Source organism: Oryza glaberrima, chromosome 12, assembly GCF_000147395.1.
Source record: "Oryza glaberrima chromosome 12, OglaRS2, whole genome shotgun sequence".
In the NCBI taxonomy this organism is placed as follows: domain Eukaryota; kingdom Viridiplantae; phylum Streptophyta; class Magnoliopsida; order Poales; family Poaceae; genus Oryza; species Oryza glaberrima.
The window spans coordinates 15,933,065-15,958,766 of NC_068337.1; the positions used below are offsets into that span (position 1 = coordinate 15,933,065).

Genomic DNA, 25,702 nt, shown 5'->3' on the forward strand with positions numbered 1-25,702 from the left:
TTGCCCTCTACAGGCCCTTCTCCACATCCAACTCGGGTAGAAACTAATGGAAACACGAAACATGCCTACCCGAGCAAGGAAACCCGACCCGATGAAAACAGCCTCGGACTCGGACCCTGACGGTCTGACCGCCCACATACCTGCAGTCAGACCGGCCCTACTAGCCAGTCAGACCGCCCATATACCTGCGGTCTGACCGGCCCTGTGAAGGAAACCCGGTAGTTTCCAAACTTTGGCAATTTTCCCCTATTTCGTCCATAGGTACCAAATTTGGGTGTAAACACATGCCCCCTGCCTTTTTGGTGAACATACGTGAACCTAAAAGCATAGAACATGTTATCTCAGGGCGATAATCCAATTACCGGCCATAGGACTTCCTAAGCATCTTGCCAAATGCTCGGGAAGTGTTTCTTCAAGTATTTCCCATTAATTGCTCTCTGAAAACACCATCTTGAAGTGTCTTCATCTCCTTCAAAGTCTTCAAACACTTGTCGATGACGTCTTCAAAATTGCTTCCCATCAAGGTCTTGTAATCTTCAACCGACAAGTCGTCTTGCTTGAAATACCGAACAGAGCCAAGATTTACCTCAACTGGCAAAACGGCAATTTCAACAATGTTTTATTACTCGACTCTGCTTATCCATTAGCCTGAGCGTAGCAAAGAGAAGAACTCAACAAGTTAATATCATAAGATTTGGCAAAACTTCTCACTTTCTTGGACATAAAATAAGCTCCTTTAATGTTTGAGGAATACCGAATCTATGAACAATATGCTTCAAAATAAAGTCAATTACCTTCGTACAAGTAATATTCTCGAGCGGCACGGCTTCGGCCCACTTAGTGAAGTATTCCATTGCAACTAGCACGAACCAATGTCCTTTTGATGGCGAAGGATAAATTTGACCAATGAAATTCAAAGCCCAACCTCGGAACGGCCATAGTTTAATGATAGGATTCAACACAGCGGTAGGCGATAATTGAACATTGCCGATCCGTTAACAAGCTTCACTCCCTCTATAGCATTTGAAACAATCATCAATTATTTTCGGCCAATGAAACCCCACTCTCCTAAGCAACCAATTTATCTTACAGGCCGATTGATGAATTCCACAAATCCCTTCATGTACTTCTCTCCTAGCAACTTTAGATTGATCATTATCTAAGTATTTCAACAATACTCCATCTAGTTTTCGGCGATATAATATTTGAACGCTTGCCACCAAATCTTCCGATCAATCTTAAGTGTAGGATCTTTCAAATATCTAATCAAAGGAATTCTCCAAGCTATTTCTAACTCATGGGCACAAATGTCCGAATTCAAAATTAATTTGGCCTTTTAATCAACTGTAACGTGCCCCCCAGCCTCCTGTCTGGGATCGGTCAGACCGGCCACGCAATACCGGTCAGACCGTTCTGTCTGCCTGGTCAGACCGGCCATGCAGAGCCGGTCAGACCGCCGATACCACTGGTCAGACTGGCCGTGCAATGCCGGTCAGACCACCCCTAATCTGTGATTTTGCCAATTTCATCCAAAGACTTAAAAATCAAGCACCGGATTTTCTAGTATCAAAAATACTCCTTTCTTCATATTATAACCAGATGCTTGGTGTATCAAACTATTGGACCAAAATCCCTCCTCTCTAGACATATGAAAAATTATAATATCCAACTAATATGTCTAGATGAATACTAATTCAAATGGCTTTTGAAACAATAATCATCATGGCATCAAAACACTTAGCCAATTGAAGTATGATCAATAATGAATCACCAAAGTCGTATGTGTCACATGCATAGATTCCAATAAACTACAAATGTAAGTAATCAGCTTGAGCATGTATGTAAAATATTAACAATGCCAATGTTCCTAAAGAAAACCATTCTAGAGCAAATCATCACATTGACCATTGACATTAGCCGAATTACTAGTAAGCAAAACTTTCATGGTGCAATAAATATGAAATCTATATCTTATATGGTGATCCATAAAAATATAATTTGGCTTTAAATAAATATCAAAGAGTCATGAGCCAAATCATACTTCAAACAAATTATATGCAAACCTACCAATTCTACTACCTAGAACTAGCATTTGCAACATGTGTGTATAATATCAAATTGATAAGCAAAAACACACATGTGCTAGATAGCAAGCAATGTTCTAACATGGCATAGGCATATAATATAATGTTGAACACAATAAACCCATACCTTGCCTTAGCATCTGACAAACGGCGGCTCAAAGATGTGATGCCGTATCCATCGCCGTTCATCTTCTCTTGGTTCCCTCATGAGCATATTAATGTCTTGCCCTCCGAGCAAAATCGGCTTTCTAGATTGCGTGATTTCGAAGGCAAGATGGATACCGCACAAACACCCATAGCATCATGTGGAGGAGACTTATCTCTAATGACCGATGATTCTTCTCTCATCAAATTGCATCCATCACTACTCCGTGAAATCATCGATCTTTTAGCTTTTACTTCCTTTGGACTCCACACTCGCTTAAATGTTGTTCGAGGCTCTAAGTTATCACATGTTTTGTTCTCTACATCTTCGGCCTCTTTTTCTTTTTGACCTATGGCTCGAAGACGCTCTAGCCTCCTCTTTTGAGAGCGAGATAAGCCAGAAGGTATCCACTTCGGCTGTGGTTGTTTTCCAAGAGCTAAGCAATGATTCTTGATATTTTTGATCGAAGTGGAAGCTCCTGTGTTGCTCTCAATTTTCCCACTCTTCTCCAATGCCCCCCGATCAGATCGGCCTCTGGGCCCGGTCAGACCGGCCGCAAGCTGTCGGTCAGACCGGTCAGGAGGATCGGTCAAACCAGCCACAGGATGGCGGTTAGACCGGCCAGGAGGTTTGGTCAGACCGGCAGTAAGCCGCCGGTCAGACCGGTTAGATGTCCCGGTCAGACCACCGTTATTGGCAGTCACGATGTCACCTTTGGTCTTCTTTGCTTGTATAGTTTTCGCAGCAACTCCAGTAGGTACTCGAACATCTTGAGACTTCTTCTTCATAGTAGCAACCTCCGGAGCTTTGGCTTCTTTTCTCACCCACACCTTCTTCACCTTTTTCACCTTTTATCCACCGGACCGATTCTTTTGTGGGAAACGGCCTTGTCTTGAGTTAGAATGACTTGGTACTGTCCTAGGTGATTGCTTCCATTTTTGATGACATGGCATAGGTGGTTGAGGCATCCACGACATGTAGTACATAAAAGGATAACCATATAGTGACATTGGATATGGATACCATGACATCACAACCGGAGGTTTATATGGAGTTGGTATAATTGATGGCTCCGATTGCTTTGGTGTTTGACCAAATCTCTCCCTACGAGATGATCTTGGTCTTTTTGAATCACTAGTTTGATTATCAAATCATTGACCAGCTAATCCTTTCTTGTACTTAGCCATAAGCATCTCAAAAGTGAGTTTCGGCTTTTTGGTCTTTTGGGAACTAGATGACTCATCCTTTGTAACTTTATGATCTTCGACCTTCGTATTTTTGATCCTATTCTTGGGCCGAGGATCCCCAATAATAACACTTTTCTTTTTCTTTTTGCCAACATCAATAGAACTAACAGGGAGAGGATCACTAACAATTCCAGTCTTAGGCATAGATGTAACCGAAATAGTTTCACAAGTGACCGATGAAGTATCAATCGGTCTTTGCTCCATCAAGCTTGCATCTTTGAAATAACCATGAAACTCATGCTCTATTTGTGACCATGTAGAAATTGAATTAGGAGCAAGTAAACTATACCATGTAGATGCAAAGTTTGACAAAGAAAGAGGAAACAACTTTAACTTAAGCAAATCATTACTACCGGCCTTACCACATTGATCAATAAATTGGCCGATATGCTCCATTGTTGTTCTAGCATCCTCACCTGTGAATATCGTGAAGTTGGGCACCTCAAATCCTTGCGGGTATGGGACCGAATCTACGTGTTCAGGATACGGCCTTTGATATGTATGCATAACTATTTTAGATTCTATCTCACTACTATCCCGCAAGACATTATCATTATCTTTTCCAACATCCACATGACCGATTTGTGATTCGGTCTTAGGTGACAATGCTATTTCACTTTCGCTTGTGATATAATCCGAACCGTCACTTAGTTCGGCTATATTTTCAATGATGTCATTGTCTAAACTAGCAACACAATCCGAACCACTACTTGATTCGGTTATTCCATCATCGTTTAAACTAATAACACAATCCGAACCGTCGCTTGGTTCGGCCATAATGGTTGTTGCATCATTATCCAAGCTAACAAGACAATCCGAACCAACTTTTGGTTCAGCTATACTTATTATGGCATCATTGCACAAATTATTAGCACAATCCGAACCATCGCTTGGTTAGGCTATACATGATATTGCATTTTCATCTAATCTAGCTAGTAAGCTATTGTCATCCACTCGGCTTTCCTGAGCCAGAGCTTCATGCAACACATGATCAACATCAAGAAATATCTAGCCATTCAATTTCTCTTTAATAGAATCAAGCAATCCATCATATGCAATGTCGGCCAAATCTTTGTCAGTTATTTTCAAATTGAAACATCGGTTTTTAACATCTCTAAACCTTTCAATATAATCAGCAACAAATTCATTGTATTTATGCCTAACCGATGTTAAATCAGACAACTTAAGCTCGGTTTCATTAGCGTGAAAATAATCATGAAATTTTTGTTCTAATTGAGCCCAAGTACTAATAGAATTTACCGGTAAAGAAGTAAACCATATCAAAGCAGTACCAGACAAAGATAAAGAAAACAAGCGCAATTTACATGTATCCATACTACTAGCTCTACCACATTGCGCTAAGAATTGATCTACATGCTCGCATGTAGTCCTACTGTCCTCACCACTAAACTTGGTAAATTCAGGAACAACGTCATAAAAATTAGGATATGGCTTTTGGTTCTCCCTAGCACGATTCCTTACCTCCACGATTTCAGGCCTTGGTGAATTTGGTGGTGGATTTGATGGCCTAAAAGGTGGTTGTTGCGGCGCAATATAATTATATTGGCCATACCTAGTATCGGGAGGATATCCCCTATTAATATCATTGTAGGCATTAGGGATATGTGGAATAGCATGACTAACAATATTAACAGGTGATGAATAATAATTAAAATCAATACTGCTAGTCATGGTATGAAAACCTGGAGAAACTCCCAGGGAACCGGTCTGACCGGCCCATGGCCCGGTCTGACCGGTGGTCAGTGGTGCGGTCAGACCGGCCACAGGAGGTCCGATATGGCCAGAATAGAGCACGGTCTGACCGGCTATGGTAGGCACGGTCTGACCGGCATAGGATGCGGTTAGACCGGTGTCACGACCGGTCAGACCGTTAGCTAGGTTTTGCATATAGCCGATGCCTATGTAATCGGCTGTATAATCCCCCATTGACCCCCCCTAGCATTATAAGCATATTGTATAGGAGCAAAACTAGAAGTAGTATATACATCTACACAATGATTATTAGCATAGGACGGGTTGGGCGAATCGGAGGTTACCTTTGGTGAAACTACAACTTGAGATAGCGGGACGTTTCCTTTCACGACGCCTTGATCGGTACTAATGTATTGTGTAGTAATATTGTTGAACCCGTTCCCGCTCGTCATAATTGATGAAGAAATTCTTTGATTAAATCCGGCCATATAACTCATAGCCGAAATTGCTGATCGAATATTCGGTCTTTGATTTCCGTCGGTATATTTGATATGGGCACGTAGCAAATTTGACCAAATTGATTAATAACCGATGTACTGTACTCGCGTTGATTTTTTTTTGTACAGTAGATCGATTTTCTAATCTCGTCGGTAGATGTGCTAATGCATGCACTAACAGATCAATATTGCTTCTGCTGCTTGTGACCGTGTGCAGTACTGCTGCCTCCTGTTGAATTGACTTCGATTGATTGGCTTCAAACGAAAGTGCTACTCCGATTAGTTTCCATAATCGGCGAAAATCAGACGCGTACTGCAGATCAGCTTGGCGAATTGAAACGAATACGTCGGCGACGGCGTGATGCTTTGATTAATTTCGGCCGCATGGCCGAAACTGTTAATTCGACGAAACGACTAGGTTAAAGCAAATTCGGCCGTAATATGTCCGAATAGATTGATTCGAGTCGTCAAAAATCGTGTTGGTAATTTTTTGTGACAAGTCGACAAAAACGATCGTAACACCTAAATGCCTTGCGGTGATATGGAGTCGTCAACTATCTCGATCTAGCCAAAGGGCCAAATCAAGATGGGTTTCGTAGAAAAACAGCTAAACCGGCTAGCGGAGCCGATTTGGAGATCAAAATCTGCCTCTAGGCCGATTTAGATCGATATGAAGATAACTAACCCGTCTCGTGGGCAAAACGGAAGGTTTTCAGGACAAACCTACAAAGAGGTGTCGCACTCTCACAGCGGCGGCGGACGGTTTACGGCGCAAACCGACAAAGATGGACTAAACTAGGGTAAAATAGAAAAACATGGTAAAAAAACGATTCAGGTAGATTGTAATCGGGGGTTTTACAATAAACCGGCCTTGTCCCTTAAATAGGGGTTGGTCTTGCCCTCTACAGACCCTTCTCCACATCCAACTCGGGATAGAAACCAATGAAAACATGAAACATGTCTTCCCGACCAAGGAAACCCAAGACCCGATGAAAACAGCCTCGAACTCGGACCCTGATGGTCTGACAGTCCACATACCTGCGGTCAGACCGGCCCTACTAGCCGGTCAGACCACCCATATACCTGCGGTCTGACCGGTCCTGTGAAGAAAACCCGGCAGTTTCCAAACTTTGATAATTTTTCTCTATTTCGTCTATAGATGTAAAATTTGGATGTAAACGGTATCTTTTTATAAAGTATATGTTAGAAGGTGTATTTGCACAGGTGTAAATGAGATGTTCATGCATGGTGGTGAGTGTATCGGCAAGATGTGTCTGTACATGTATGTATTTTTTAAAAAAAATAAAAAAATACAGTACAGTCGTCCATAACGCGCACACTCGGTAATAAAAAAGAAAAACAAAAGAACCAACAAACATTGAGCGGTTTATTCCCTTGGAGGTGGTGCGAATGGGCCAGCAAGTTGTCTCAACAAAACCATCAACAGCCCATTAACGGCCCACTTGTTATACCAACGGTTAAGAAAGCTGTATTTTCAGTAAAAAAAAGAAAAGAAAACAAATCTGCACTTTTGCTCCAACTAGTAATATGGGACGCGACCACGCGTTGGTCGTCCGACGGGGAGCGGGAGAAATCGGCGTGCTGATGTCAGCGTCCGATTTACGTGCAAAATTATTTTAAACTGATTTTTTTGAAGTATTTATCCAAATCATAATTCGATTGCACCATTAAATTCGTTGTAATTAAATCTTCAAAACAAGACCACACATGGATATATTCCGACGAAAAAAATAGCTTATTATTGAATTATTTTTAAATGTTACACGATGTTCCACCAGGTATATCAGAATTGTTTTACTAAGTAGATCGAAAATGTTTCACTCGTTTAAATCGGATGTTGTTTCACTTTATATAAAAACAATGTTTAAGCAAATAGCGAAAGAATGTTTCAGTTCACTGCAACATTAGATCTATACATAGTGAAACATTATTTTGCGTACATTAGGTGAAACATTTTTCGGTGGAACAAAAAAAACCAAATTCCCTTACTATGGAGTTTCCAAAATATGTGGGTTTTTTGTTGCAAAAGAGTATTTTAATTCACTGCAACATTAAATCTATAAATAGTGAAACATTATAAGTACACTAGGTGAAACATCTTTTATGAAAAAGGGGAGAGAGAAGTGGGTGGGTCCAACAGGTACGCACGTGAGGGGAGGGGCGCGCGGGGAAGCGTCCGATCCGGCTTGCCCCGCGCCGGCCGCCTGGCAAAGAGCATTTTCGAGTAATATGCGTGTATGTTGTAACAGATAAGACCCATATAATTAAAAAAAAAAAGCTAACAAAGCGATTGAGAAATATAGATCTGGTGATTACACAAATGTAACGGGGAAGAGGTGATGGAAATACGACTCCACTTTATCAGTAGTAAAAACAAAATGGTCCTATAATCTTACTTACCTAGTACTAACTATTGGTGGCGACACCTTTCTTTTCCTTTATTTAATTTGAAAGGTAAAAATGTTGTCAGGTTTGCTTAACCGGCCTGACGATCGAGAGGAGCTCAACAGCTCAAGGACAAATTACGATACTAATAACTCACGAATAAGTGGTACCTCCTGTATTTTTATATTCATGATCATCGACAATACCATTACCATACACTCAAAACTTATATGAAAACTTATATGAAAGAGTTAATTCTATAGATAAGATAGAAATCTCCTTTTTGTTAAAAAAAAAGATGTCAGGGTCCCATCTGTATGCTATAGGGTCTTTTCTCATTACTACATAATAGCTAATGGTTGCCACTTAGGAAACCTCACATAGGTATCGGGTTTTCTAACCGGCACCCCTCAGGCGACACCGATGTGGAGAATCAAATGTGCCGGTTTAGTAACCAATACCTTTGAGTTCCAAGAATGAAAAAAAGGTGGCTCGATGTATCAACTCAAATTGAATTGATGCTTTAAGCTACGAATTGAATCTCAATCCAATCAAAATCATCACAAATCTAGAATCATCACAATTCTGAGGGGGGAGATTGAGAGGAATAGGGACACAAACAAAAGGAGTCTCGTCAGCGACTATGATGACATTCCAGTAGACGGTGCCGCACTTCTCAAACTATCTGATAATGCCGGTGTCGGCTTCTCAACCTTGACAGTGGCCGCAGTGGACGCCATAGGGGACGGCAATGACTGCTTAATTAGCTTCCATCTTGCTTGGTGGTGCCTCGACCACCTAGACGGGGGCCTTACAAGCTGAGGCTGGGGAGGGAGGAGAGGGTAAGGTGAGGAGACTAGGTAAAGGCCAGCGTAGAGGTGCATGAGGAGGTACTGCCCTACAGGGCCCTGGTGTTGGCAGCGGTGAGGGAGAGCTGTTACGAGGCCGGGGGGAGGAGGGAGGGGGCGGGCGTGGAGGTCACCATGGCCATTGGCTTCAGGGAACGAGAGATATGGGAAAGAAGTAGTGTGAAGATGAAGATGATAAGGATAAGGACGCGCTCGGGTCGAGTCGGCTCCTTTAAAGTGTTGGCACTTTTATCACACGTATGGGTGTTGGTTTATTTTAAAAAAACTGACATTTAAATTATCGGTGTTGGTTTTTTTAATAAAATAGCACATAAAAAGAGTTATAGGTATAGGTTTTAAATTTCAGATCACTGTTAGGGGTTGATAGGATGGAAAAAGCCTCATATATGCCAGTTTTAGATGAACTGGCATATATAAGGACGTCCTCTATTAGGGTTTTGGTAGTTGTGTCCACCAGCCTACTTGGAGTACCCTAGTTCTATTTGAACGAGGGGTTGCCTACCCATATAAATTATAAAGCTTCTACGAGGAGAGAGCATCGAATCATAAACCATATCCATAAGCCACATCGAAGGCCAACCATGAGGAAAACCTAAAGCTAGTCATCCAATTAGTTCTCACTGAAGACTAGTTGGTAGGGCAGACTAGCTAGCTTGCTCCCGGTTGTAATCAGTGTGAAATATCCCAGATCTATACGTATAGACTAGATTAGGGTAATATTAATGGCGAAATTTGGTAATTGCCGTTAGTCAAGACCGAATCAAAGGAGGAATTAACGTTGTGATTATAGCTGAATTGGTTGGAAAGTTTATTCAAGTTTAAAATTGTTTTGTATTAAGCTTATGTAATAAGGAAAGTTTGTGCTAGTCTGTGTTTCTATAGATAAGAGTTCTGAGCCGATGAGGTCGTGTTGGAATCGGACTCGGTTAGCTTCCTTTTTCTAACAACAGTTAGCCGATCAAGTCGTGTCTAAGTTGGACTTGTTCCAACCTAAGGGTAAAAAATATGTACACCCACGATCTTTATAATCTAACAACAGTTCAATAAACAACTTTCGATGCATCGCCAACCATAGTTCTAGTTTTGACAAGTTCTTGTTTTCGAGTTTGGATTGCATCGGTTTCAATCTTTGGTTAGAAAGTAAGTTTCGTTAACTTCGCTTGTATCGGTGGAATTTGTACTTCCTCCATTATGTTCGATATACTAGTTAAGCTTTTACTCGCTTTGCTTATCCAATATATTGGCTCTTTATTAGATTGCTTCGCTATGTAGTTAGACTTGGTATATCAATCACTTTGCACGGTACCTATCGGATTGGTTAATTTCATCAAGCTTATTATATATCTAGTACTGTCTTGGTTATGTCCAATCTACTAGTTTGTAATTAGTTAAATAAAGATGATCAATCTATTAGGCCAAGTACATCGTTTCATCGTAGTTTTAGCCAATGAGTTTTTTACTTATCATCAATTAATCTTCTATATTGGTTAATTTACAAGATTTGATATAATCAGTTAGTTACTATGTTTATTGTCTTCAATCTCATACTGCATCGGTTAGGTCCGATCTATCAAGATTGTGGTCAATAATTGAAGGTTGCTATTGATTATACCCTTTTTCTTATTGTAGCCGGTAATAGTTATATTTTCTTACAGAAGTTAGTGATAAGTTTCAATTAATCTGGCACATCGACCCATATTCAAAGATCACATAATTGTTTAAATACTATCTTATTATCTTCAATATTATATTATCTCAGTTTAGTCCCATCTATTAAGATTGGTTTTAATAAAGCTAGGAGATTCATAATTCTATCACATCTAAGTCTTGCCCGATGTTCCCATTGCTTTATTTTTCATAACTTACATTCCATCGGTATCGGCTAGGTACACAATGCTATATCAGCCCTGTGGCGAATCACCCCCTCCCCCCCCTCCCCCGATCTAATTTCTTTGTTTTTGTCTTGTTAGTTGCAGGATCAAACTAACTGGCACGCCCTAAACCCGATTGATAGGACTTGCACTAGAGTTAAGTGGATCTCTCATGCCTTCGTGTGTACGATGAATTTTGTGTCAACATGCTATTATCATCTCAAGGGGGTTGGACCAGTATAAAAAATCTATGTATGTCATCGTCTTAATTTTAATCTCGCGTATACCCTGGTATCAACATACCCTACGTCCCTAGAATTTAGTTGTTCGATACAACCCTTCAACACATATATAGTTGGATTGTGCTCTCATATGACATCATCAATTAATCCTTTGGGGAGCGTAAGATTCTGAGAAATAGTTGGTTGATAGCCAGCTTCTAGAAAATGTGAGAAACCTAGCTTCTGGCTTCTAGTTTATTTTTTGAATTCTGTAACTACAGTTTCTCAGAATATGGATGAAAAGCTTGACTGCTTGAGAAGTTTTTGATTTTAGGTTATGCTTCCGCATTGTATTTAGTAGATTGTTGAAACAAATTATTTGCACTGCTACAGAAAGGGTAAAAGGTGTTGGTTCGAAAACCCTAATAGGTGCCGGTTTTCCCAACCGGCACAAAGAAGGCAGCATTGATGATACTTGTCATCGGCACCTTTGTCTTGTCATAAAAAACCGGCACCTATATGTAGGGCCCACCATTGGGTATCAAAAGCACTATTGGAACAAAGGTGCCGATTCAAAACCAAAAACCGGCACCTTTGTCTTGTCATAAAAAAACCGACACCTATGTGTAGGGCCCACCATCGGCATGAAAAGCACTATTGGAAAAATGTGCCAATTTTGGGTCTAGAACCGGCACCTTTATCTTAAAACCGGCACCTATATATGAGGCCCACCAATGGCTAGTACGAAAGAGAGAAGATTAAAGGTGCCGGTTTCGGTCATAGAACCGGCACCTTTCTCTAACATAGGTTTTAGGTGTCGGTTTTATTTAAAAACCAGCACCTATTTGAATATAAAGGTGCCGGTTTTAAATATTTGGCTCGCGAGGATGGGTGCATGAGCGGGAAAGGAATTATAGGTGTCGGTTTTAGATGTTCCGGCAGCTATAATGACGACACATATTTGCCTTTTTTAAGCAGTGTTGCTTCATGCTAAAAAAATATTTTCTTAAAAAGTTGTACTATTGCTTAGACTTCTTGTTTAAGCTACAAATTAATTCTTAAAATGTTTAATTTATATTTATAATTTAATAGATAATTCACGATAATAATCTTCTTAATAATTAAATCAATCAGAGACTGAGCTAGGATTTTTTTTTCCGGGGAAAATTAGGACTCCTTTCAAAACTCTTGGTAGACTGTCGTCGGTAATACTAATAATTAATCAATTGCTGGGAGATGAGTACAGAACTTCTATATAATTTGTACTCGAGGTCTGAACGGCGGATATGGCTGCGCGTGCGGAGTGAAGAGTCACAAGGTCAGAATGATCAGCGACGTATACGTGCATGCCCTGACAAAAAAAATTAAGCGGCACTGCGCCAAGTCAAAGCAGCTGCGAACGCACGCATGCTAGCTTAGCTTACATACTCCCAAAATAAATTAACTTAAAAAAATAAAATAATTTTTAGGACAATGAATCTAAATAAAAACCTACTTAAATTTATTATACTCCTATGATTTTTCTATCCTATTAGGAAATATATTATCCTATACTATTATTTTGGGACAGAAGATGAGTACTAGTTTGATAGCTGCCTGCATTGCTTTGCATATAAACGTGGAATTGGAGTAACTAGTATTACAGAGTACAGTAGATTTTTCGAGCTAACGAGGGAGACCTGACCGCCTGGGAGTGTGACAAACTTGGAAAATTTGGTTTCCATTCTCACCTTGCTTCGGCAACGATTACTCGCCAGAGAGCTCACAAACGACTCTGACCTTGTAATTTCGAGCGATTACGTATGGTTATCTGTGGTAACCTCGTAAGATAACTATTTCGGATTTTAAAAATATTTTAGTTTTTCTCAAACAACCTTATAGTTTTTTGGGTAACCTAGCTCATAGTTTTTGTTTTCATGATAACCTCGTAGTTTTCCTGCTAACCGTGATACCACCAAGTAGCGGAAACCATACCAAAACAATGGAGAAAACGAGAAAACCCTGACTCTGACGACTCACTACTATACCTATAAGGATAAGGACATATGGTGTCCTTTTTTCAAGGCCATCTATTTATGCTGTATTCTTAACTATAAGTCCATTCGTTAACTAAGGTCATGTACTGAGTATTGTTTATAATTCATCACGAGTATCTGGGTTTTTCATGCATTAAAAGAAATTAAAGCTCGTTGTACGTACAAGACGTGCGTACACCTGAATCCAAGAAACGGCCCTTGTTTCGCACAGTGAACTAGTGATGTAGCTCGCTCCACGTGAGAGAAGAGGTAAGTACTACCTCCATTGTAAAAGGATTTTATTTTTAGCTATATATACCAATAGTCTTTTCGACGAAGGTCAGTGGCGTGCCCACGTTATATCCCTCGGGGTCTTGTGACCCTGAGTAAATTATTATGTCTAACTAAATTGTACCATATTAATTATTATGTCAAGTAAAAACTTAGATGATGATTAGTATGTATTAGACCTCGGTACTTATATTCATCTAGATTCGCCACTAACATAGGTAGTAGTAGCCATTTCTGACTTAGACCGACGGGCGAGCACGGGAGTACACACTACCAAGTGTACACACTACCAGGGGTGAAAACAGTTACGGAAATTCCCGATCGACCGAGCGCCATTTCCGTATAAGGGGTATCGTTTCCGACCGTACTCTCTTTTTAGCTATTTTTAAATTTTGTTTTTTCTAATTTCTTTCTGCATCGTATTAATGCCGACACTGAGTACTTTAAATAATAAATATGATCAATTACCGGCCGATCGAGCATTGTTTCTGAAGAGATGCTACTAATTCCGATCGTTTCCGACCGTTTTCACCCCTACACACTACACATCGCTCTCGCCCCCCGGGAGTATGGGCGCACGCAATGGCATGGCGCGCGCGCGTGCATCACATTGCCGCCATGCTGACATGCACCGCCGACGCCAGTCCAGCTAAGCCGCTACCTACAATTCCTCCACCACAAGTATGGTAATACGTAGACGTCGTCGTCGTTTAAAGGCCGGCCAGCCAGGAGGTCACTGTTGCTAGTCACGAACACCGCATGATATTTCTGTGTGCACGGACCGGTTGACCGTCCGCCCTGTTAATTACTCTTTTATCTGAATCTTTGATACTTACCACATATATAGTATATGTTGATCATATACCAACCGTAAAAGTTACTGTCATGGATAAGCAGATAATATCAACTGCTGAACTGCATGTATATTTGCTAACTTTTTATTACCACTTAAAAATTAATCTCTACGGATATTTCAGGTACACTGATTTTTGTTCTCTCTCTGTCTCTTTTTCAGGAGGCACCTAGAGTTTTACTGCATTCTAGTGTAGATATATGGTTTTAGTTTATTTTTTGGGGTGCTTTGTATTTAAATTTTCTAAAATTTTATCAGTTGTAAGTTTATTTTTATTTTTTACTTGGAATAATTCACTGTACTTAGCACTTTTACCTGATAAGGAAAAGGTTGTTATAACAGGAGATGAGGGGGAGTGATAGTGGTAGATCGAGCTAGAATTTTCTTAAGAGCAAGGCTTTTATGATTTGTATAAGTTTTCCTTTTATCTCTTCTACCTTAAAAAATTTGAAATATAATTTCAATGGGTATTTAATTAGACTAACGAGTATAGGGCTCTAGCCCTAACTAACCTACTCCTATATCAACCGATGAGATGGAAGTGGTTACAATTATGTCCGTACAAATTAGAAAAGGGACTGAAATTTTCGAGCATATTTAAATAAATTCTATGTGCACCACACGGTGGTATATAGATCTCAGGTTTGATAAAAAACGATGATCAAACTGATCTACTGATTTTTTTTTTATAATGGAATAGAATATCCCGGCCTTTGCTCAACGAGTTACAACCAATTATTACAGAATAACACACAAAATAAAAAGTTTCCCACAAAAAAAAAAGACACCTACCAACCCAAGATAAAGAGTACACAATTATTGAATTCTGTTTGTTAATCTCCATCCAAATTAAATGGATAAGCATTTCTTTTTTCTCTCAGCGAGTCAAAGGTGATGTGTTGCTTGCTTCAGTATTTACCTAGCTAGGACGACAAATCAATCCATGGCTAAGTATATATTATGCATATGCATGAGCCCTACAATATCATATCAGCTTAAATAATTTCGATTGTACGTTAATTTACTTGTCTCTGTCGTGAAAACCGCACTTCCCTATCGATCTAGAGCGTAATAATAATTATATAGATGATATGGACATATTCTTCGTTTGGTTAATTTGTTCAATGCATGATTCAATCCGGCCACTCCCTGAAAGTGAGGGAGATGATAAACTAATGAAGATCCTTGACAATTCTTAGTCCAAGTTTGAAGGAGTGAGCTGAGCAAGCAAGCATGAAGACTGTCCAACCTAATTAACGTCAAACGAAGCCAAGATATATATAATAATTAAGGTGTATTACATTAAGCATTAACAACACGCATCTCGATCGGTGCTAATTAAAATGTGGATGGTTTTCGTGGCAGAATAATTAGCTCCTGGAAGATACGTACCAATCGGCAATCGCTGTCAAAGTTGACTATAACATTGCAATCGCTTCTTATATATTGCGACAATCGTTGCGTAAGGTTAATTTCATGGTAGAATCAGCAACTGTTGTAACAAATATTATCGCAATGTCAAGTGTTTTACTGATTGAAAATTAACATATTGTTTTACTGAAGTAGGAGGAAGTTACCACTGTTGGGGAATCAATCTTTGCCGCCGGTTGAGAACCCTTTGTTGTCCGGTTATGCAACCAAAACAGCAAATCCGGGACTAAAGATGTCTATTACTAAATATGGTGCACCGGGACTAAAGAGGATCTGTAGTCCTCAGGGGCCTGACACACCCTGACAACTGGCGAACCGGGACTAAAAATGGTTTTTAGTCCCGGTTTTTTTTTAACCGGGACAATTGTGATTTTTTCCCGACACGGCAAAGATCACTTCTCCAGTAGTGTACTTGATCATATTTGGAGCCCTTTTACGGTCACTCATCTTGCATGTGCTTATAATACGGCCCTGGATCAACCCTGATGGGGTTTAATGTTATTTCTGATGGTAAAAAACCGTGAGGAAATTAATTTTCTAGTAGTGCCCTCTTGCGATATGCCAGATCGATCCAACCAAGATATATAAATGGCATCATATATAAAACCCTATTTCTTATCATCCATCAGTCAATCTCTTAGCTCTAGCTCAGGTGTCCTACCAGAACATATATGTTCTTTACTTAATTAGCTGGATCATATCTTCAAACATATAAAAAAAAATATTGCATGCATGACATTCATGATAATTTTGCTGGCAGCACACCATTAATATCTCCTTCTGTCCGTATGATCGATCTGTGTCGTTCATCGATATCATGCATGTAGTACCAATCACGTAATATCCCCAAAGTCAACGAGAATCAAGCTACGATCTGTTAGGATGATGAGATCCACATATATTAGACAAAAACCCATGGAATCATTCGGGCTTAAACTAGATCAATTAATTAGCCCTAAAGAATCTCCGTGATACGTTATTATCTATAAATTCCCCAATTGTTGGAGCGTGCAACTGCCGCTGCCTAACTAATTAAACTGCCATTATACATGCTTAAGACGTACCAATTAATTGACACTATTAAAGCTACTAATGCATGCTTAGCTGCACATTTGCTAAACAATTCCACTCACATGTCCCTCGAGAAGGCAATATATTTGGAGTTCTTTATCAGTTAGTCAATGCAGAAGTCCAGGAGTGGCACTAGCATGGCCCAAAAAGTCTACTATACCGTCTACAGATCCACTTGCACACTTGCAAAGATTTTCCAAGCTTGTAGCTGTCCCAGATCTGCAATCTATTATTAATTATATATGTGTGTGTGTATATATATATTCATGATAATTATTCAGTTGCATTTTATCGCATGTACACAGGCACACACAGCTAGCTAGTCAACTAGTCGTATGCAAGAGCGGTACACACGTTATTACTAGCTAAAGCTTTTCAAATAATGCATAACAATGTTTTACACATCTCTGACCTTTTGTACCATTTATACTATACAGTTTTTTTAAAAAAAAAAACTACGCATATTATATTGCATGTACACACAAAATTACAGCGCCATTGTTTTGTTACCCGATAGCTTATTAGCAAATAAAAGATCATTTATGAGTAAAACTTTTATATACATGTCCTTAACGACTTAAAACCAAATATTGTAAAATAAACTACAATGAAAAAATCAATTCAAAACTAAGCTCTAAAATTTAAAATTTTAGTTTATAAGAATAAGTATAAGAAAAAAATGAGGCTGTTAGTCAACTAGTCGTACAAATAGCACATATGTACGTCATTGTATGTTTTTTTTTAATAACGGAAAAGTGTTTTACACCTTCAACCTCTATACATTTTACACGGAGTCTTTTGGAGGTACTCGAAAGGGTAGGATATAAGTGTGAACCCGTCAATAGGGATAAGTGCGCGCGCGTTTGCGTTTGTACAGTATTTTTAAAAAAATTACACGGTACAGTAGAAAACGTTCTATAAGTAGCTAACTAGCTCAGCTCACACACTTCGTCTCCACTATACTATATAACTAGTCTACCTCCATTGGTGCCTAGCTAGCTAGCTAGGCTAAGGAGGGAGAGGGTTCGAGATGGCCATGGCCGGCGGCGAGCCGACGCCGATGCCGGTGTCGGCGATGTGCACGCCGGCGTTCGTGGCGCGGGTGGTGCGGAGCCGGTGGTTCGTGGTGTTCGCGTCGATGGTGGTGATGGCGGCGTCGGGGTCCACCTACATCTTCGCGCTCTACTCCAAGGAGCTCCGCTCCACGCTGGGCTACAACCAGCAGACGCTCAACACCCTCAGCTTCTTCAAGGACCTCGGCACCAACGTCGGCGTCGTCTCCGGCCTCGTCCAGCAGGTGGCCCCCACCTGGGCGGTGCTCCTCATCGGCGCCGCCATGAACCTCGCCGGCTACCTCATGGTCTACCTCGCCCTGGAACGCCGCACGGCGGCGCCGCCCGTGTGGCTCATGTGCGTGTACATCTGCGTTGGTGCCAATGCGCTTACCTTCTCCAACACCGGCGCGCTCGTCTCCTGCGTCAAGAACTTCCCGGAGAGCCGCGGCATCGTCATCGGCTTGCTCAAGGGGTTCGTCGGGCTCAGCGGCGCCATCTACACGCAGCTCTACCTCGCCATCTATGGCGACGACGCCAAGTCGCTGGTGCTGCTCATCGCGTGGCTCCCCGCCGCCGTGTACATCTTCTTCGTCCACACCATCCGCGTGCTCCCCTACCGGCGGCGGGGCGACGGCGAGGAGGTCGACAGCAAGCCCTTCTTCTGCTTCCTCTACATCTCCATCGCGCTCGCCGCCTACCTGCTCGTCATGATCGTCGTGCAGAAGCAGGTCCGCGGCTTCTCCCACGCGGCGTACGTCGTCGGCGCCGCCGCGCTCCTCCTCATCCTCTTCCTCCCGCTCGCCGTCGTCGTCAAGGAGGAGCGCAAGAACGCGTCCCACCTCGAGCGCGCCCTCCAGCAGCCGCCGTCCATCGCCGTCGAGCACCCCACGCCCACGAAAGAAGCCGACGGCGACGCCGCGGCGTCGTGCGTGGGGAGGATGTTCAGGCCGCCGGAGTTGGGGGAGGACTACAGCATCATGCAGGCGCTGGTGAGCGTGGAGATGGCCGTGCTGTTCGTTGTGTCGGTGTTCGGCATCGGCGGGACGCTGACGGCGATCGACAACATGGCGCAGATCGGGCAGTCGCTGGGCTACCCGGCGAAGAGCATCAACACGTTCGTGTCGCTCATCAGCATCTGGAACTACGCCGGCCGCGTCGGCGCCGGCTACCTGTCGGAGATGCTCCTCGCCCGGTACAGGTTCCCGCGGCCGCTGGCGCTCACCGCCGTGCTCCTCGCCTCCTGCGTCGGCCACCTCCTCATCGCGTTCGGCGTCCCGAGCTCGCTCTACGCCGCCTCCGTCATCATCGGCTTCTGCTTCGGCGCGCAGTGGCCGCTGCTGTTCGCCATCATCTCCGAGGTGTTCGGCCTCAAGTACTACTCCACGCTCTTCAACTTCGGCTCCGCCGCGAGCCCCATCGGCGCCTACGTGCTCAACGTGCGGGTGGCGGGGCGGATGTACGACGCCGAGGCGGCCAGGCAGCACGGCGGCGTCGCCGTCGCCGGCGACAAGATCTGCAAGGGGGTGATGTGCTTCAAGCGCTCCTTCCTCATCATCACCGGCGTCACCTTCGCCGGCGCGCTCGTCTCGCTGCTGCTCGTGTGGAGGACGAGGAGCTTCTACAAGGGGGATATCTACGCCAGGTTCAAGGTGGCGCCGGCGACGGCCGCGACGTCGGCGGCGGCCGCGGCGGAGGCGAGCTCGCCGGAGGTGGAGGAGAAGAAGGGCACTGAGAAGAACAAGAAAGACGGAGTTCATGAACACGAGTCTAACTGATGATGGATGACTAATTTAACCAATATACTTTTCAGTTGTTTTGAACGATAATTAGTGGGAAGATGAAACAGTTTGTGTATTATTACTGGTGAATCTGTGTACTTCCGTGTTAAAATGTGATGAGGTAAATTCTCATGTCTCGGATAGTTTTCAAATTTTCCTTTGAATTTATAGGTTGGAGTTCATCACTGTGGTACAGTCAAACGAACTACCACTGAGATCATCAGATTCTGAAACAAACTTGCTAGTCAAGGCCGCCTCTCCCAGCGCAGATCATTGATGCTGCTGGTTCAAAATTCATATTCAAATTAATCACAAAAAGTAATTCATATTCAAATTTGAAGTAGGTTCTCTGGAGTAGCATTTGAGATCAGTGTGTGATGAGGTAGTCGATGGCAAAGTTGATCAGTATATACTCTGGAAATGTGATATTCTGTTCACATTTCATACTGCAATCTTTCAGGCTTTTCGCCCCACCTATTCTTCACTTGATATTCAGAAACATTTCATACTGCAAACTTTCAGGCTTTTCACCTATTCTTCACTTGATATTCAGAAATTGCAGAACATTTGGTATTCAGGAAACGCGAAATATTTTAGCATTCAAACAAGAGGACCTTTGCGCTCCCTTCGATCTGAACTCGAGTTTCTGTCATCTGAAGCTGTCACTTCGGTCTAATCTTTCAGTGTTGATCATGCTTCATGATAACGGTAGGAACTTAAGATTTCATCGCAAAATAGAGTTTCGACAAGAAAAGTGGTAACTGAGAACAGTACCCTAAAAGGACATGAGCATCAAATCTGTCGAATTAAAGTATGAGTAAGACACAAATTGAAGTTCAGGAAGAAAATGACAAGTAAACACAATTTTCTTCGAATGTGCAACCTGATCAGGAGGTTATGTGTGCCTAGACAAAAGTAGCAGAGCTTTATGAATGCCTCACAAGAGAAGGCCATCATTCTCAACTTCCCAATAGCTCAGAAAATCTGGACCAAAGATGAGTAATGATGATGAAGAAATTACCCTACTTAATTGGCAAATGCAGAACCAATCATTAACTAAGCGTACCAAATTGATTTACTAACCCAAGTTGAGTACTCTTATTAAATAGAAGAGCATGTTGTCATGACAACAACCCGTTCTTTTCTCCAACAAGAGTTGGATGAAGATAAAGATTTTCGTGTTACGTTTTTTAAACTGCTAAATAGTGCGTTTCGTGCGAAAACTTTCTATATTAAAGTTGCTCTAAAATATTGTATTAATCTATTTTTCAAGTTTATAATAATTAAAACTCAATCAATCATACGTTAATACCATCTCGTTTTATATAAAAAAAACTTCATCTTCAGGAGAAAAGAATACCGCCATAATCTGGATAACCAGAAGCTTTAAGATAAACAAATCAAGATACAAAACATCACATTGTGTGCATATATAATCTGAGCTCAGATATTAAGATAGAACAGTTGATTTACTGACCCAAGAATAAAGGGACCTTGCCATGCATGCTGTGATGAGGCAGTGGATGGCAAAGTTAATCAGTATATACTCTAGAAATGTGATGTTCTCTTCTCATTTCATACTGCAAACTTTCAGGCTTTTCTCCCCACCTATTCTTCACATGATATTCAGGAATTGCAGAACATTTGGTATTCAGGAAACACGAAAGATTTGAGCATTCAAACAAGGGGACCTTTCCGCTACCTCCGATCTGAACTCGAGTTTCTTTCATCTGAAGCTGTCACTTTGGTCTAATCTTTCATTGTTCATCATGTTTCATGATAAGAGTAGGACAGAAGATTTCATCCAAAAATAGAGTTTCGATAAGAGAAGTGGTACTCTAAAAGACATGAGCAATTGAGCATCAATACTGGCTGCAATTAAGAATAACAAAGTGACAACAAAATGTGATTTTCTTTGAATGTCAGCCTGATCAAAAGGGTTAATATATGCCTAAACAGAAAGGGCAGAGCTTTATGAATGCCTCACCAGAAAAGGCAATCATTCTCAACTTCCCAATAGCTCGGAAAATCAGGACCAAAGATGAGTAATGATGATGAAGAAATTACCCTATTCAATTGGCAACTGCAGAAGAAATCTATTATCTATCTATTATATACTAAAAGTCCATTAAACTCCCTATAAACACTCTCAAGCTGCCACGTGGCTCCCTCAACACACTCTCATATTGCCACGTGGCACTCTAATATAATAGAGAAATCTAACCATCGATTTTCATTTAAATCGGTGGACCCATTATTTTATATCGTTAGATCTATTTTAAAAACTAAAACCTCCCACTGGCCCCACCACCTCCGTGCAGTACGCACGTACTGCTCCATCTGTTTCGTTTTTTTTTCCATATCTTCCTTTCTTTTCTCTTTCCAATCGTAATTAAAATTGAATCTATCTTTATAGAAAAAAGAATACCCCCACAAATAGACATCAAACGCGACAAAATCCATTAAATATCATATAAATGTTTCTAACCATTGTGTGGCACTCTTAAATTAGAGAAACATCCAACCATTGGTTTCCACTAAAATCGATGGACACATTATTTTACGTCGTTATTAGATTTGTATTAACTAAAAGTCCATAAAACTTTCTACGAACACTCCTAAGTCACCACGTGGCATCCTAGAAACGCTCTTAAGTCGCAACATGCCACTCCAACAAATAACCGTTGATTTTCATTATATTTGATCGACTCATTATTTACAACCATTAGATTTATCTTATAGAAAAAGTTAACCACCCAAACCTAAACCCACCAGCGTACGTACTTATATCTCATATACAACTACCTATAATAATAATAATAATAATAATAATAATAATAATAAATAATAATATTATTATTATTATTATTATTATTATTATTATTATTATTATTACACCACCCTCTTCCTTCTCATATTTTTTATGCTTTATTAGTTAGAAAGAAAAATCTTCTATTATATACTAAAAGTTCATTAAACTTCCTACGAACGCTCCTAAATTACCATGTGGCATCTTACAAAATGCTCTTAAACCACTACGTGGCATTCTAATAAATCAGTGGATCCACTATTTATTTAATAAATCGCTAGCCTCACTATTTTCAATTATTATATTTATCTTTATAAAAAAAATATCCCACAACCCACCCCTTCTCTTCTCAGTATGTATGTACGTACGTAATACAATGCCATGCTTTCTCCCCACTTCCAATCCTTCTCTTCTCAGTACGTATGTACGTACGTAATACAATGCCATGCTTTCTCCCCTCTTCCAATCCTTCTCTTTCTATTTCTAGATGAAAATTTTAACATGGAAAAATATTATAATAAAACATCTAATCTTCGCTTTTCACTTAAATCGATAGGTAAACCAATTATTTTAACCATTGTCCCAAAAAAATATTTTAACGATTATTTAAACCGGTGAACCCATTAATCTATATATAAAAGAAACACTTCCCTAAATTTTACCATAGACCATTGTGCTTTGCATGAAAACAAAATATAAACAAACATTAAAACCATTAGATTTAGGTATATAGATGGTTTAAACCGGTGAAACTATCAAATCTATATATAAGAAAACCACTTTCCTAACTTTGAATATATACTATTTTTCTTTGCATGACAACCAAATAAAAACAAAATATTAAAAATGGAAATATATATTATGGAGTAAATTTCACAAACCCACGTAGATATATCTATCTATTATATAAAAGTCCATTAAACATCCTAAAAAGCTCCTAAACTACCACGTGAGATTCCTAGAAACAGTGCAAAGATGACACCTGACGCTCTAATTTATTCCTAGAAAATCTATGGAAAAAGGAGAACATCTAACCATTGGTTTTATTTAATCCGATGGACCTAATATTTTTTTTTACCATCAGATACCATTAGATTTATCTTTAGTAAAAAACTTAAGATCAATCTGGCGGTACGAGTCCGCCCAACACATGATAAGAGTCTGTGTGATTTTTTCCTTTCTCGCCTCCCTTTTTTTCGATGGTAATTAAGTTAAGGCTTAAGGGTATATAATATCTTCTATATTAGTAAGTTAATTTCATCATACTTTCAAAGACTGCATACACTTGCAAATATAGGCATAGATAATATATCTCATACATATTGATCTTGGTATGTTTTATAAATAAATAAATAAAGAATCTTCGATAGCTGTAAATTTTAAATTATATATTCAATTTATGATCTGTTTGAACCATTGTATTTTTTAATTAAATCAATAGTTTAATATCTATACCAACCATATTTAATTGCTAATAAAATTATTATATTTTGGACCCACATCCATACGCAAAAAATCCTAAAAGTTCTCATTAAAAATCAAAATATCCACCTTATTTTTTTAATAAAATCAAAATAACCTATAAACCGCTAACCTTAACCTTAATTATAGCATCAATGGACCTATTGACTCACAACCAACTTAATTATATCTCTCGACATGTATGCGGATGTTATTTACTTAATTCCAATGCATTGATAAAATATATGATCTTCTTTTAAGGATAAATGTACGATTGTTCGGCGCTGAAGGTTAGGAAACCTTAATCCTTTGGAAGTTGGACTTATAGCCCAAAATACCTATATCACGTTGCTCAAATCCAACTAATACACCAAGAAAAGAAGAGGGACAGAGGGTGTCTACAGAGCGGTCCTTATGGATATTTTACTAATAAAAATTGATTTCAGATACTTATTTGTACTTATTAAATTATCTAATCACCAGAACAAAGGAACATACTGTCCATGGAGTGAACAAATTGGAGGGCTAACCGGTGCATCCCGGTGTGCATGCATGGGTATAGAATTTTTTTTTTCTTTAATGAAAAGAGGGGCATGAGGTAGTTACATGTATATACATACAGGGCACTTTTTTTTCTTCTAAGTATGATGATGTGAGCATGCTGCGGGAGGCAAAAATTAACATGTCTACCATCCATGGTGAGGGAAGACGAATAATTTGCTTAGTTGGACTCTGCACAATATGTTAGATCTTCTGCATATCCAATGGTTAGAAATAATGGTCTAAACTCGAGGGTCATATATTTTGTTTAATAAATTGATTATCAATTTTTCTATATAAATCATTAGAGCCATTAATTAATTATATATGGTTTGTGTATGTAATGTCTTTTATAACTTAAGTTTTTTCTCTTTCACTATGGAACTCACAATTTCCTATGAGGAATTATCCATAGCTACGACCAATCGATGTTTGCCGTCAAATAATAAATTAATTATCTTTTTTTCTAAAAAATGGGTAGAGCTATTAATTATATATGGTTGTATATATAATGTCTTTTATAACTTAAGTTATCTCTCTTTTCCTGTGGAACCTCAAGAGTCATATGTCTTAGGTACCATTTTTTATACCGTAAGATACCAACCCTAATCTTCAATAGATAATTTTATAAATAACAATTAAATTTGTCATGCAATTCTAACGAAGAAAATTCATGGAAAAAAACATAATTTTAAAACGTTGCAGATATTATTTCGCTGGTATACCGCCTTTATAAGTTTCTCAAATTTCTCCTACGTACGGTGCATGCCCGCGCGGATGTGCGGGCTACCTTCCTAGTTCATCAAATAAGCGTATCAAATTGATTTGCTACCCCAAGTTGAGTTCTCTTATTAAATAGCAGAGCATGTTGCCATGACAACAGCATAATCTGAGTATGCAGCAGTTTTAAGATAAACAAATTAAAACACCAAACACCACATTGTCTGAATACATAATCTGAGCTCAGATATTCAGATAGCACAGTTGATTTACTAACCCAAGTATAAAGAGACCTACTGTCTTAGGTGGTGTTCTTTTCTCCAAAGATGAAGATGAAGATTAAGTTTTTTATACAAAACGAGGTGGTATTAACATATGATTGATTGAGTTTTAATTATTATAAACTTAGAAAATAGATTAATATGATATTTTAGAGAAACTTTCATATAGAAAGTTTTCGCACGAAACGCACCGTTTAGCAGTTTAAAAAGCATGCCACAAAAATCTTAATCTTCATCCAACTCTTGTTAGAGAAAAGAACATGACCTTACTCTAAACCTTAGGCATGTATAAAGGGACCTACTTTCTTACTCTGCAACTTCCCAACAAATTTAGATTAAATCAT

General features: G+C 39.9%; 1 protein-coding gene across 1 annotated transcript; it reads left to right on the forward strand.

Annotated features, from left to right (window-relative positions):
- Window positions 1-17,674: 17,674 nt before the first annotated feature.
- LOC127757594 (uncharacterized membrane protein YMR155W-like) lies at window positions 17,675-19,805 on the forward strand. Its single transcript, XM_052283139.1, has one exon. It carries the CDS (start codon window positions 17,745-17,747, stop codon window positions 19,542-19,544), a length of 1,800 nt encoding a protein of 599 aa, XP_052139099.1. The 5' UTR covers window positions 17,675-17,744; the 3' UTR covers window positions 19,545-19,805.
- The last annotated feature ends 5,897 nt before the right edge of the window (window positions 19,806-25,702 follow it).